General features: G+C 40.3%; 1 protein-coding gene across 6 annotated transcripts in view; it reads left to right on the forward strand.

Annotated features, from left to right (window-relative positions):
* Positions 1-1,103: 1,103 nt before the first annotated feature.
* The window catches only part of LOC137646648 (regulator of nonsense transcripts 3B-like), a 54,752-nt gene continuing 41,238 nt past the window's right edge, over positions 1,104-14,617 (forward strand). The window contains exons 1-3 of one of the 6 annotated variants that reach the window (XM_068379771.1): positions 1,104-1,149; positions 1,956-2,054; positions 10,136-10,349. In XM_068379771.1, the coding sequence (XP_068235872.1) occupies positions 1,968-2,054; positions 10,136-10,349 (301 nt within the window). In that variant the 5' untranslated portion in view covers positions 1,104-1,149; positions 1,956-1,967. Of the gene's footprint in view, positions 1,240-1,706; positions 1,726-1,772; positions 2,055-10,135; positions 10,350-14,617 lie in introns of those variants that run through there. The other 5 variants (XM_068379794.1, XM_068379778.1, XM_068379786.1 and 2 more) reach the window with 5 other exon arrangements.

A 14,617-nucleotide genomic window follows, 5' to 3' on the forward strand; every position in this document is an offset into this window, starting at 1 on the left:
AACAATCAAGACCACCCTCACAAAATTCCACCAAATAAGCAATTGCAAAAAACCCCACAATCAACTGATCCCTTCTGTTTTTGCAAATTTGGAATAGCAATTGAAATTGAGTCCTTGCCATAACCATAGAGTTTCCCAAGCTGCATAGAAAGTGAATGATTTAGAGAATTTTTTTTTATGCCAAACTATCCAATAACAATATCTTCTCATTCTTACCCATTTTCTGGGAACATGATGCAACCCAATGATTATCCCCATCATGATGAATTTGGACAGTAGGTGCACTGCGAGATTCAAAAGGATTTAAATAAAACCATTTTAGCTTTTCTTTATCAATTTTGCCAATAGTGTCCACGTCCAAAGGATTTTCAACATTATTTTCTGACTTTGGATCTCTAAGCACAGGTGTAAGAGTTGTTAACTGAAAACCATTAATGTATTCATATTGTGTTTGCATAACAGCATTTGTTAGTGTCATGCAGTCACTATCTAACTTTCACCATTTAGAATAGTGGCATAAATATCAGTTGAATTTTGAGATTCTGTTGGTGTTTCTGTCAATGATTTAAACTTAACTGATTTACCTGGAGTTTTTGAAGGGGCTTTTAGAATAGATTTTTCAAACATTCTTATTTTTTGGGGAGTTTGTTTTGGAGCAGATGCCAAAATGGAATTATCTCCTACGGGTTACTTTTTTGAAGGAGTTTTTAGAATAGATTTCTTTGGAGTTTGGGACAATTGAGGAATTCCATTTAATTTTCTTTTTGAATTTGGAGTTTGTTTTGAAGTAGATGTCAAAACAGAATTGTTATCCAAAGTTTCATTCAAAGTTTCGTTCATAATAAATGAATCAGGAGCAGGTGTAAACTCATTAATTCTAGGAGCTTTGCAACCAGATTTTTCATACACCTGACAATACTTAGATTACCAAACAATTCTTCGCTCAATGGGTTGACAACTGGTAACTGCACTGTAATTGTTCATTGGATACTTTCCTCTTGGTAAGGGTAGAATAGACTCTTTAGTTATGATAAGTAGCTCTTTTAGGAAAAGGAGACTCAAAAATCAAACCATTCTTCTCGTCTTGGTAGTGCTATTGTCTCTGTAGGCTACCGTGGTCGTCTACTGTAACAGTTCTTTAGTTTGAGGGTGCATCCGGAAACACTATTCTATTTTATTTCTCTTCCTCGTGTTTTTTTTTAAGTTTTTATAGTTTATATACGAAAGATTTATTTTAAAGTAGTTACTGTTATATTTTCACTGTCCGTTACTCATCTTGTAGTGTTTAATCCCCCATTTCTTTACCTATAATGTCAAATATATGATAAAATATCTTGAGTTAAACGTCTCATTGTAAATGGAAACTAAACTATTCGTAGTTACTTCATTAGAATTAAAGTTTGAAAATTGGAAATATGACTTTGATATTTGTCTTTATTTCACTACTGTAAAAGAGGAAATATTAAACAGCATTGTGGTATAAAAGGGAATTAATATTGGATGTCACTCTGCTCATTCGTATTGTTCATATATAATTAATCGCCCTTTTTTTTATTATTTCAGCAACCTTACTTAAATCACGAAATAAGTTTTTTTACCCTTTTCTTAATATAATTTTCTCCTTAACACGACCCGTTGTTAACACACCCCATTCTGAACGAGGTTGTCGTCACAACTTAGTATTCTTGAAATTGAGTTCGATATCCAAAGTGAAGAAATTGTACAGTAAATATCTTTAAAAATTTCTTGAAATGTGTTTAATTTTAGTTACTGGTTTAAAATCAACATAGTAAATAAAGAGAATTTATTATCTAACTTGAAAAAGCATTAGATATAAATTATAGACTAATTTTGAAATTGTTGTAAACATTGTCAATTTCAAGAACTAGACAGGGTAAAGTTTCTATTATAAATGTCTTGACAAATCCTTTATGGCCTCCTACAAAAATCCGCAGAAAAATACCAAAATGAAAAGTAAATTTCATAGTGACACCTCGAGTCGTAAGATCTCCGAGAAGCCCAAAAGGGAAAAATCTCTGGCATCACTGACAAAGGTAAGAGTTACATTGACGTTATCAATGTAATTGGTGTCTTTTACTTTCCTCCATTCCCCCTTATTTTTCCTAGTGCTTTCCAACCTCTTATTTTACATTTGCTGGTTAATATATGATACTTTGGGGGTGTATGTATGATAGCGGCCACCTGTATGTATGATACCAGCTAACTAGGAATATGGCATTATAAGGGGGGTCGCTGGGGAGGGTTAGGTAAGTAGGTAAGGTCACGGCTTGTAGGTTAGGTTAGGGAAGGAAGTTTGGTATTATTGTATTGTATTACACGACAATGTAACCTATAGAAAAAATGGTAAATTTGTATTGTATTATGGGTGAGATTTCGAACAAACTATGTTTTCCTATAGTAAATAACGTGATTTAACCGAATTTGATGTTCATTTCAATCGGAAACAAACATCAACCAATTCAGCTAACTTTAAGTTGCCGAATTGGTTGCTGTTATTACGGATGAAATGAAGGTGAAAACCGGTTAGATCACATTATTTCCTACAAGAAAACATATATTTTCTGTTAAAATGGTTAAATATAATCACTGATGTCATATATGTTGTGTTAAAATATTTAAATATAAGCATTTCTTCAACGGTGTCACTTCTCTTAAACGAATGTACTGCGAACGATAACATTAGCAACGTTACCAATAATACACAGTGCTACCAATGTTGACGTATGGTACAGAGTTACCAACGGCACGATGACATTGCTAACGATAGCAATGATAGATATTTCCATATGTATTTTAAATAATTTCACCATATAAGTTTTACTCAATATATAAAAAGTATAAAAAGGGCACAAAACCTAACAAACCCACCTAACCTATCCTAGTAGTATGACAGGTCGTTGTTGGGGTATTAAAGCCAACACTTGTTGTTGGCACGGGCCTTTCCCTTGGTTGGCCCGTAGATATTTGACAGGTCACAAACCTCAGGTATTTACTGAAAACGGTAAAATTTTCCACTTACCTTTACGAACAAGACGCCGAAACTTGCGGGTCACGGAAGTCTTCCATGGGGGTAGACTATTTTTTCCCAAAAATGTACCTTTATAGGAAGTAACGGTATAACCACAACAACGTTTCTTTTTGGTTTTAGGTATGGTGGATTCGGTATTGCAATAAAACACGTGAATATCTTTCCTGTAAGATAGGGGGGAACGACACTTGGGGCACTGCAAGCGTTGAGGAATTACATTGTGTGATTTCAGGAAAATATCAACATTGGCAGAAGAATCATAAAAATCACCATGGAATTTAGAAAATGGTTTTAGCTACGGAATATTGCAGCCGTTACAAGTATCTATAATTTCCTCCATTGTAAAATACGAAAAAATAAATCTCACTCGAAATGGCGGACACCTAACTAGTTCAAAGGTTACAAAGGAAAACGAGCTTCGTGGAAGAGGAAAAAACAGACCACTTAAAGAGACAAAGGAAGGGGGTAGGGAAATATCAGTTGTCAACCCCCTTGTATAAACTTTGAATACATATCGGTTCCTGATTGGTTAAGAGAAAAATAAGGGAGTCTAGAGGGTAAACATAAATAAACTGGGTAGGGAAACTAGTCCAGGGAAAGTATTTATGTGAAACTGGGGAGTGAAAAGGAAATAAAAATAATATAGGAAGGTAAAATGGAATGAATGATAAATAATATTGAAAGGAAATATAAAATAAGATGGTTTTACCATGAATGAACTGGATAGGGAAACTAGTCCAGATGAAGAATTTATGTGAAACCTGGTAGTGAAAAGGAAATAAAAGAAATAAACCCAATTTAGGAAGATGAAATAGAATGAATGATAAATAATATTGAATGGGAATATAAAATGAGATGATTTTAGAAGGAATAGGATAATAAAACGAGTAATAACATGGGAAAAAGTTTCTGCGGAGGGGGCAGGGGTTTCTGCGCAGGGCGAAACTGGTATGCACGAACGAACGAACGTACGGGTGTTAATGTTAGCATGGAATGTTAACATTTGATCTACATCGGACGTTGGCAGCACTGGTTACTGTATTTTTTCATGACACAATCTTTGCAACGGCACCTCAAAAGTTTATCCAGATATACTGTTTTGTATTTTCCTCCGATTATTATAATTTCAAGAAGGTAATGTACAGAGAAGAAAAGGGTTGTTTTACGTTTATATATAGATTCCCCAGTATGTTTTCCCCACCCAAAACCCTGAGTTCCCACTGGGGGTCCCCCATTTTCGGAGGATATAGATGTATATATATTTCTGAAACTATTCATTTGCGACAGGAACGAGTGTCATTTTCGAAGAGAGCGTAGTTTTTTCTATAAGAAAAAGTAGTTGTTATCCTAGGTTACATTGCCCTGTAATACACTACAATGAAACCGAAAAATTTCCACTCTCTTCGAAAATGACACATGTTCTCGTTGCAAATGAATAGTTTCAGAAATATATATATATCTATATCCTACGATAATGGGGGCCACCTGTGTGTATGTTACGGCAGTATAAGGGGGCTGTTACACCCCTTCTTAGGTAAAGACACGGCTTATAGGTTAGGCTATGTAGGTAAGATTAGGTTAGTTGGTGTTCTTTTGTTAAAACCTGGCCGCTGATATACAAAGGCTCCGGGTACGGCTAGTTTGGCATTTTTCTCTATATGTTTAATGGGGGCGGCGGCATAACTTGCATATTGGTCGATTAAAACATGAAGTATATATTTCTCACTCTAACTACATTGTTTGTTTACATTTAGGAGAATGATGGAGAGTTACTGGTATTGCGCATGCATTGCATTTGTTTGCTTTTGCAAGCTGTTTTGTAGTTTGTATGACATTATCATTACCTGGCTTTTTTAATCAATTATGAGCTTCTAGATGTTAATACACGAGTTCCTGGATGTTGTTCTACAACAGCCATTTCTTTTCCCACCCTCCCCTTCAGTTTCAACTTCATTACCATCATAAAAAGACATCTCTTAGAGGTAAGTACAATCTGCAGTATTTCGAAATTTAGCGTTCAGTGTACAGAATAGCTATTGTTGCTCATGTGAAAGTAAAACATATCCCTGAAATAGTTACCCACGAGGCTGGTGTGTGCAGCACATCCGTGTACTGCTTGCCAGAACATAGGAACAGTGAGAGTATAGTACTGTATATTTATTGACGAGCGAAGCGAGCCACGCCAGAACGAAAATCATTAGAAGGACGTGAAGTAAAGTATAGAGGATTTTGATACATTAATTTTCATCCACTAACATGAAACATATATTTTATCAATTGGTTATCATGTGTTTAATTTGCATTTCTGACCATTATTATTGCCGTAAATCACTGTTTTTTTGGCATTTCTCCATCCAGAAAACCCTGTTTCCTGCTGGTGTCCCCCATAATTGCCTTTATATAAGGGCTTCCAAAAACTCAATAAACGGTTGGTTTGCCCCAATAATTATGGGCAGAAGTGCATAAAACACAAGATAGTGATTACAAAAAATATATGGTTCATGTATTTGGTTAGAAATTAAAGTGTCATATATTTACCCATCTGCTACTGAAATGCTTTTCTCTATTGCTCCTATGTAGTGAAGGCCAAACCACTCCCAAGCCCTGTGAGCAAATGTTCCCATAAATTCATGAGTTTAGTTAAAATTAGGCTAATGTTTTTGACGGTAACCAGAGTAATGAGAAACTTGATCTTCCTCATTCCTGTTTTCTTGAGGCTAAACTTAACTAGTTTAGCTTTTTGATCTTGTGAAATTAAAGCTCTCTTGAATGGCCTTGATGCTTATGGAGGTGTAGACCCAAATGGTATTTTTCCTTTTTTTATTATTTTTTTTCTTTTTTTTTTTTTTTCTTAAAGACTGCAGATTTTTTAGCTCCAAAGTTATCTGTTATTTTGTGCAAGTTAACAAGAAGAGTTTTTAGCACTTGTTATAGAATTGGTAATGTTACTCTGCTATGCAGGCTAAATGGTTTGTAGTAGCTCAAGTCCAACTGGTTACTGCCCAATTTCCATATCTCCCATATCATCTAAGTTTCTGAACGTCTCTTGGCAAAACGTCTAAATAGGTTTGTTGAAGGTAATCATCTGTTCCCTAGTTTGCAATTTGGCTTTTGTAAAGATCTTGGAGCATGTGATGCCGTTCTTACAATCTCCAATGCTGTACAGAAATCCCTTGATTGTGGTCATGAAGTTCGTATGATTGGCATTAATTTTAGTCTTTTCTAAGCATCATTATTAAATTTTTAAGTAGTAGATTGCACAGAGTTGTTGATGGACACCATAGTAAGTATAGAAATGTGATATCTAGTGTTCCTCATGGTAGTATTCTTGGCCCATTACTTTTTATACTATATATACTGTACATGACATGTGGTTTGGTCTAGAAAACAAGCTTGTTGCATATGCAGATGATGTCACTCTTTTTGCATCAATTCCATCTCAGGAATATAGATTTGAGGTTGCTGAATCCTTAATTAAAGATCTAGCTAAAATCAGTGGATGGTACAAATTATGGGGCATGAAGTTGAATCCTAACGAAACTCAAAGTTACCCAGAACTCGCAATTCTCATGACACGGGTTTACGCAACCTAGAACCTCAGGGTTCTCGTCGCGTGAAACCTCTGGGTTCTTGTGACCGCGAGCCTTTGGGCTCTCGTGACTTTGAACCTCCAGGTTCTTGTCACGTTGAGCCTTCTAGGGATCGTCATCGTGTGAACAACGGGGTGACGATTCCCTTTAAAAGTTCCGTCGGGTTCAGGGCGAAAGACCAAGGGAGGCACCGAAGCAGAGCACTGCTTCAAGAGACTAACACCCGGCAAAACTTGTGACGGTTAGACCGATGCCACATTTGCCTGCAAGGAAGGTGACTAACCACCCTTCCTTTCAGGTTCCCAGACATGGAGTTTTTGGTAGCCAAAGGAATCCTCCTTCCAGCTCCACAGGTGGTAGGGACCCCCCCTAGTTGAGCGCACTATTCAGTGTAGTGCGGGAGGCAATTAGGGGAGCCCTAACCTGTATGTAATCCTTGTGTGGCACGCCTAAGGTTCCCCTGATGGCTTCTCTCCTGCCCGGTGCTACTCCTTCAGACCCTAGGAGGAGTTCTGAAGGTTCCTTCATTGCGGGACCTTCTCCTGAGGAGAGACCTCTCTCCCCTTGGAAGAGGAATCGGGAGGAAAGAGTCACAGAGATATCTGGGAGCCCCTTGCAGGTACATGTTCCACCGGTAAAACCAAAGGGGAAATGAAAAAGGGTTAGACCATCTCCCCCAATGGAGGACAGGGTGAGCCCCATGACAGTCTTTCTGCCTCTCTCCGATAGATGTTATTCCTCCAGAGTCTCGTCCTCCATCGCAGCCTGACGTAATTCCTCCCTGCGGAGAAGACCAACGTCCTCCCAGGCAAGAGACAACCGCAAGGCCTTCTCTTTTGTTAGAATTCCTGCCTCAGCGTAGAGAGCCGAAGGACTTTTTTACCATTCCAAAGTCCTCGGCAAGAGAGGCCTAGGGAAATCTCTCCCAGAGCGTCAGCAAGAGACTCCCAGTCAACAGCCTACCTTGACGACTAAGACCCGCCCCGGGGTTCCTATGGGTGACAGCTCAGAGGTGGATGAGTAATTTGGTCTGAGGACAACCTTTTGCTTATAGCCGCCAGCCCTAAGCTCATGGAGGCGGAGCAGAAGGAGTCTTAGCATGCCTTCTGGCAGGTCTTGGCCTGCATTAGATCTGTCAATGGGCTGCCTAACCCATCGGCAGACCCGCAGACTACAGTGTCACAGGCTACAGGTTCCTCCACCTCCCTCCGAGCAGGCTCCTTGTCTAAACTCCTCTTGCCACCATTTGTGCAGCGGAGGAGATATTATGAGGTAATCAATGAGCCTCTTATGGCGCTACCTCTGGACCACTCCATATAGGCTCTCACAAGGGGCGTTCCCCTCGAGATTGTTGGGACTCTGAGTCTCGTACTTGGCCTTGGAGATCGTCAACCAGGAGAAGGTCATGAAGTATGCCATGCAGGCTACTTTGTGGCTGGATTTCTGGTTTGGATTGATCGGTGGGTCACTATATCAAGACACGGGACTGTTCTCGTGAGTCCACCAGGAAGTCAATGGAAACCCTCCTCTTGTCTGGTACCAGGATGATTGAGTTCCTCTCCCACCAGGTTGTTAACCTGTGGGCGAATACCATCCTGTAGAGATGGGACTTGATCATTGAGAAGTTCCAAGGACAACTCCTGTAGGCAAATGTTTCCAGGCTGAGAAATTCCTCTTTCGAGGGGAGTTCTCTTTTTGACCTAGAAGTTGCCGAGTGGATGAAGTCCAACTAGGATTCCCTCCTCCATAGGGCCCTGATATTGTGGCCCTATCAACCTCCGCCACAGAAGAAGCAAACTCCACCCAAACTGCCGACGAATAGGGCTACGGGCTCAAAACATCAGGGCCAAAAGATGTCTAAAAAGCCCTTTCAGGGCAACTGCAAAGATTCAAAGTCCTTCCGTGGAGGAAAAGGAAATAAGGAATCCGGCATAGACTGATCCTGCTAGGATAGCCAGATGTCTCATGTGAGCTGTTGGCTAAGGTGGCTGCAGCTCAGAGCCGAACCCTGGACAGTCGAGGCGATTCGTTTAGGATATCACATCCCGTTCATTCGTTCTCTCCCTCCACTGACAAAGGGATCCATGAAGGAGCTGGCCTTTCGGGCCGAAGTCCTGACTATGTTGGAGACGGGTGCTCTCCAAGAGGTCCTTGATGGATCTCCACGCTTTTTTAGTCGACTTTTTCTTGTGAAAACGGTGTGTGGAGACCAGTCCTCGATCTCTCGGCCTTGAACAGGTTCGTCAGTCAAACCCCGTTTAAGATGGAGACAGCTGACACGGTCAGACAAGCAAGATTCCTTTGACTCGAAGATCCTATTACTAGACCAAGTCACATTGCTAGTGTCACAGACACTCAGCTTGCGTAGGTCACTAGTCGTGCTGAGCACAATAAATTTAGTGAGGTGTAGGGTTCCTACCATTCACGATCTATATCGTAAGGAGAGAATCCCGGGTCACATGCAAAAAGCCAGTTGACATGGACTTCCATCCTCCTATGAGGTAAGTCATCCCTTATAAATAGCGAGGATTTGTATAGAGTGATGGATAAAATGACAAATTTGGAGAGTAATTTGTATTTTTCCTAACAATACAAACGTGGAGCTATTCATACAGTTTGGCCTGCCAGCACCTATCCCCTAAGAAAGTTCTGCCTGCAAGCAAAATGGGGTTTCAAACCAGGTGTGTGAGTGGGTGGGGTAGCCAGCTACCCTCCACCCCTCTCGCTAACTAGCTGTTGGGGTTATCCCTCGCTAAAAGTCTTATGGCTCGTGTTTCAGCTACACCGAAAGTAATATCCCCTATAAATAGTACTAAGTTTGTATCGTTAGGAAAAATACAAATTACCGGTACTTCCAAGTTTGTCATGTCAGTACCAACAATCACATAGTTGTGGTCCTTCTCTAACAACTAGTTCATCACTTTCAACTACACTTTCTTTCTTGACTAGTAAGTAGAAGAGATGCCAACTTTTAGGTAAAGTTACCATTGTTAATATGTTAATATTACTATACTGTAGTGTGTGTAGATTGTTTAACATTAAATCTCTCTCTCTCTCTCTCTCTCTCTCTCTCTCTCTCTCTCTCTCTCTCTCTCTCTCTCATTTAAACACGTAAGTACTTCACAAAGCTTTATAATGTATGTATCCTGTTTTAGTAAAATGATAGCAGATTTTAAGTATTTTGTTTTGAGTAGGGAACATACAGTATAAGTCAGTATATACTGTACATGGGGAATTTTGACGTACGTTCTGTAATCAATTAACTAAGTACTTTGAGAATTGATGCTTTTCATATAAGAAAGCATTAAAACTTTGTAGGGATTTTATGAAAATGAAGGTTACCTATACTGTACCGTACTGTATATTGATTCAATTGCTGTATATTTCTAGTCTCATAATTTTGCAGTTCTTGTAAAATAGTCTAATGTAATTACTGGGGAAGCTTTTGAAACATTGTTTGGTACCATTAGAAATAAATAAATGTTTGTCCTTTTAGGTGGTTGTTCGTCGTCTTCCACCCAGCATGACAGAGGAAATGTTCATTGAGTCTGTGTCACCACTAGCTGAATATGATTATTTTGCTTTCATTAATGCTGACAGCAGTCTTGGGTCTAATGCTTATAGTAGAGCATACATCAACTTCAAGAATATGGAAGATGTTTACATATTTTGTGACAAGTTTGATGGTTATGTTTTCATAGATCAAAAAGGTGAGTTTTCTTAACTAATTGCATATGATACCTTGAGTTTACCTGAGAATATTTTACATGAATGTGTACATTATTGATACAATAGTGATGTGAAAATATTGAAAACCTACCTAACCTGTCTTTCAAAGTAGCATTATGGGTAGTTATCACAGATACAGTAAATCCCCAAGATACAAACATTTGACTTGTGTAATTTCAGAGATAAGGACCTGTGTGCAATGAAGAAAAAAATCATTCAACTTCTATTAGAAGTATTTTTTCTTACATAAATACAAACTTGATTCCTTTAATGAGAGTATGACTTTATGGAAGTTTGAATGGCTTTTAAAAATTTAATGAGGTAGTTATAACTACAAATCAGGTGGTGGGGAAGACCCCTAAGCTGTCAGTAAGCTAGACACTCACAGTTGACGATGGCTGCAAGCAGTACACATGTTCTCTAGCTGGTTCTCAAAATTTGGCTCTTTTTAACCTGGAAAATGAAATAAAAAGTAAAGTACAAGGATATAAAGTGCTTTCCAAATATTCTGCAAATATGTTAAAGATTTATTTGCAAACCTGTCATTACTCTTGTCATACTTGTGCCTTTTGCTGGGTGTGTGACTGTTAGTGGGCATCCCCTCTCTTTGTGGCTGTATGATTACGACAATAACCTGATCTTAAAGAAGTTGGTCTACGCAGCCATCGTTGGAGAAAATTTTTTTGCCACGCCAAATTTTCTAGGGCTGAACCTGCTGTTTCTTAACGATTCCTGCTTCTCATGGAGGAATGTAAGGGTGTGGCACTTGCACAGTGGAGAGTACTTGACCATCCGTGTGCTGTGGTCCGTGTATCACCACCTATTCATCAACTGTCTGCTTCCTCTAATTCCTCTGCCGTCAACAAAGTTGTCATACAGAAAGGGTTTGTATAAGCAACACACCCTCAAGTAGGAGATCCAGAAGATGGTCGAAAAGGATGCTCGCCAAAGGTTGACAGCGAGTCTCTTGGCTACTGCAGTCGACTCTTTCTTCTACAATCGACTTTCTTTTTTAGAAGGTATCTGGAGGCTGGAGACCCGTCATCGCTCTCTCAGCTCTAAACTGGGTGATCAGGCAGACCAAATGCAAGATGGAGACAGTGACCACAGTTGTTCAAGCCATCAGACCAGGAGACTTTATGGTCACTGTACAGTAGATCTGAAAGAGTCCTACTTTCAGATCCCAATTTACCAGGTGTCCAAGAAGTTCCTGCGTGTGCTAGTAGACAGACAAGTGTAACAGTTTAAGGTCCTCTGCTTTGGTCTGTCGACAGCTCTGCAGGTTTTTACAAGGGTCTTCGAATTGGTGTCGTATTGGGCCCACACCAACGGGACTCATCTGCTACGGTACTTGGATGACTGGCTGATCCTTGCAGACTTGGTAGAGAATCTTCTAGATCACCAAAACTGGCTTCTCTAGATTTATCGAGATATGGGAATCGTGATAAATCTGGAAAAGTTTCTGTTATCTCTGACTCGGGTACTAATCTTTTAGGGGATATATATAGATTCGCACCTTGGGAAAGTCTCCCCATCGGATGACTATTTCTTGTCTGCTTTGCGCTGCCTTTCCTTTCATTTAACAGCCAATTCTTCCAGCTTGGCAATGGCAGGTTTGCTGGAATATCTAACTTTAGTAGAACGCTTGGTTCCCGGGGAAGGAACTCTGTTTGAGAAACCTGCAATGGGATCTAGAATCATCTTGGTCCTAACATTGGGATGATCCCCATAGGTTGATGTAGGTGGGACCGCACTCCAGGATCAGGATCTTTTGTGGTGATTAAACTGGTCAAATCTCAAAAGAGTCTCTCCTTAGGCAGCATCTTTCCCAGAATTCAGGCTCTTCATGGATGCTTCCACTTAAGGTTTGCGGGTTCACCTCGTCCAACGGTAAGGGTCAAGAAAGTGGTTAGAGCTAGATCGTCTGCTGCACATTATTTTCTAGAGATGAAGGCAGCAAAGTAGCATTGCAGAATTTTTGCCATCTGCTTCAGGGACACTCAGTGATGCTGATGAATGATAACACCACTGTAGTGTCCTATATCTGTAACAAAGGAGATACAGTTTCTCATCAGATGTGCCAGCTGGCAGTAGAAACTGTTCAGTGAGCAGAGGACAATGGGATCTCTCTCTCAGCCTTTTTCATCCCAGGCAGGAGGAATACCATAGTGGATCAGCTGAGCTGAAGGACTTGATCATTGGTGGAGAAGGGTCTTCTCAACAGGGTGAAACTCCAAATCTCTCCATAACCATAATAGCCCCAATGTGGCCACACCGAGAGTGGTCTCCAGGTCTCCTGTAGCTACTAGTGGAGATCTCCATGGAGCTCCCTTACCTTCCACATCTGCTGAAGCAGCCTCACACCAGAATTTTCCACAGCGCAGTACAATCTCTGCATCTTTACGTGTGGAGGTTATCCAGCATCTCCTCTCTAAAAGAGGCTTTTCTCAGAAACTGCTTGACAGATGTCTGGATACCTCCGAAAATCCTCGGCTCCAGTCTACCAGGCTAAGTGGGCTGTCTGCTGTGGTTGGTGCCGTGGAAGTTGTATCCATCCGTTCGAAGTCCCTCTACCCGTAATACTGGATTCTTGTTTTACCTCCATAAGGATAAACTCTTCTCTGTTACTTCCTAGGGCTAAGTCTTTAGACGTGCCAGAGTAGATATTTCTTTTTTGGAGGAAATTATCTTACTTTGAGCAGTCTTGCTCTCCAGTCGAGGTTAGCCCGTTAACCTGGAACATCGTTAAAGTACTGAGTTCTTTGAAGAGGGCTAAATACGAACATCTCAGGCTCGTGTCAGACAGGAACCTTACACTAAAGATGGTGTTCCATCTCGCCTTGGCATCTGCTAAGCATGTATATGAACTGCATGGGCTATCTTTTACATTTCCCATTTAAATGGGTGGAGTAGGTCTCTCTGGGGTTTTGTCACTGAGTTTATTGCTAAGACCAAAAATCCTGGTTCTTCTTTTCAGATACCTAGTCTTTGAGAGGTAACTGATGATCCTTATCAGCTCCTACTGTGTCCTGTTAGGGTGCTGAGGGACTATCTTAAGTGTACCAGGATAGCCAGACCTTGTCTGCAGAAACTGTTTGTGAGCATAGGGAAAACCAAGAAGAAAATTAAAAATAAAAGCCTTTTCTTGGTTGAAGGAAGTTATTTCCCAGTCCTGGAATCGTCAGGGACTCATTCTCGCATCAGGGCCCACAACATTAGAGTAATTGTAGCTTCCTTGCCCTTTAAGAAAACTTCTCTATCACAGGTTCTTAGGGCAGGGGTCTCGAAGAGAGACGCCATCTTCGCAGCCCATTATCTAAGGGATGTTACTCACAGGACCATGGATACCTTTACTCTAGGTCCTGTAGTAGCTGCTTAGCAGGTGGTTTAGCTTTTTTGGCTCCTTAACAGGATCAATGTCTGTAGATTGAGGGCTGAGGTTATGTCTTAGTCTGGGATGAAAGTAAAGAGTGACAAGCCCTCTTTTCCTTTCAAGCTTCCCCTCTCTTGGGGTACAGCATCGTAACTCTCGCCAGCTGGACTTGATCAGAGATAGGTAAGCTCAATTTGCTTCCGCTACATAGTGTATCAAACTCCCTTGAGTCTGTTCCCCACATTTCTTACGAGGGTAAATGTGATGAACCAATGCCATCTCGAATGAAGGCCAGGTCAGTTTGGGGGTATGCTTGTTATTATTATTATTATTATTATTATTATTAATTGCTAAGCTACAACCTTAGTTGGGAAAGCTGGATGCTATAAGCCCAGGCGTCCCAACAGGGAAAATAGCCCAGTGAGGAAAGGAAACTAGGAAAAATAAATTATTTTCAGAACAACACTAAAGTAAGTATCTCCTATACTGTATAAACTATAAAAACTTCAACAAAACAAGAGAAAGAGAAACAAGATAGAATAGTGTGCCCGAGTGTACCCTCAAGCAAGAGAACTAATCCAAGACAGTGGAAGACCATGGTACAGAGGTTATGGCACTACCCAAGACTAGAGAACAATAGTTTGATTTTGGAGTGTCCTTCTCCTAGAAGAGCTGCTTACCATAGCTAAAGAGTCTCTTCTACCCTTACCAAGAGGAAAGTGGCCACTGAACAATTACAGTGTAGTAACTCCTTGGGTGAAGAAGAATTGTTTGGTAATCTCATTGTTGTCAGGTGTATGAGGACAAAGGAGAATATGTAAAGAATAAGCCAGACTATTCGATGTGTGTGTAGGCAATGGGAAAATGAACCGTAAC

This window comes from Palaemon carinicauda, chromosome 1 (assembly GCF_036898095.1).
Source record: "Palaemon carinicauda isolate YSFRI2023 chromosome 1, ASM3689809v2, whole genome shotgun sequence".
Taxonomy (NCBI): domain Eukaryota; kingdom Metazoa; phylum Arthropoda; class Malacostraca; order Decapoda; family Palaemonidae; genus Palaemon; species Palaemon carinicauda.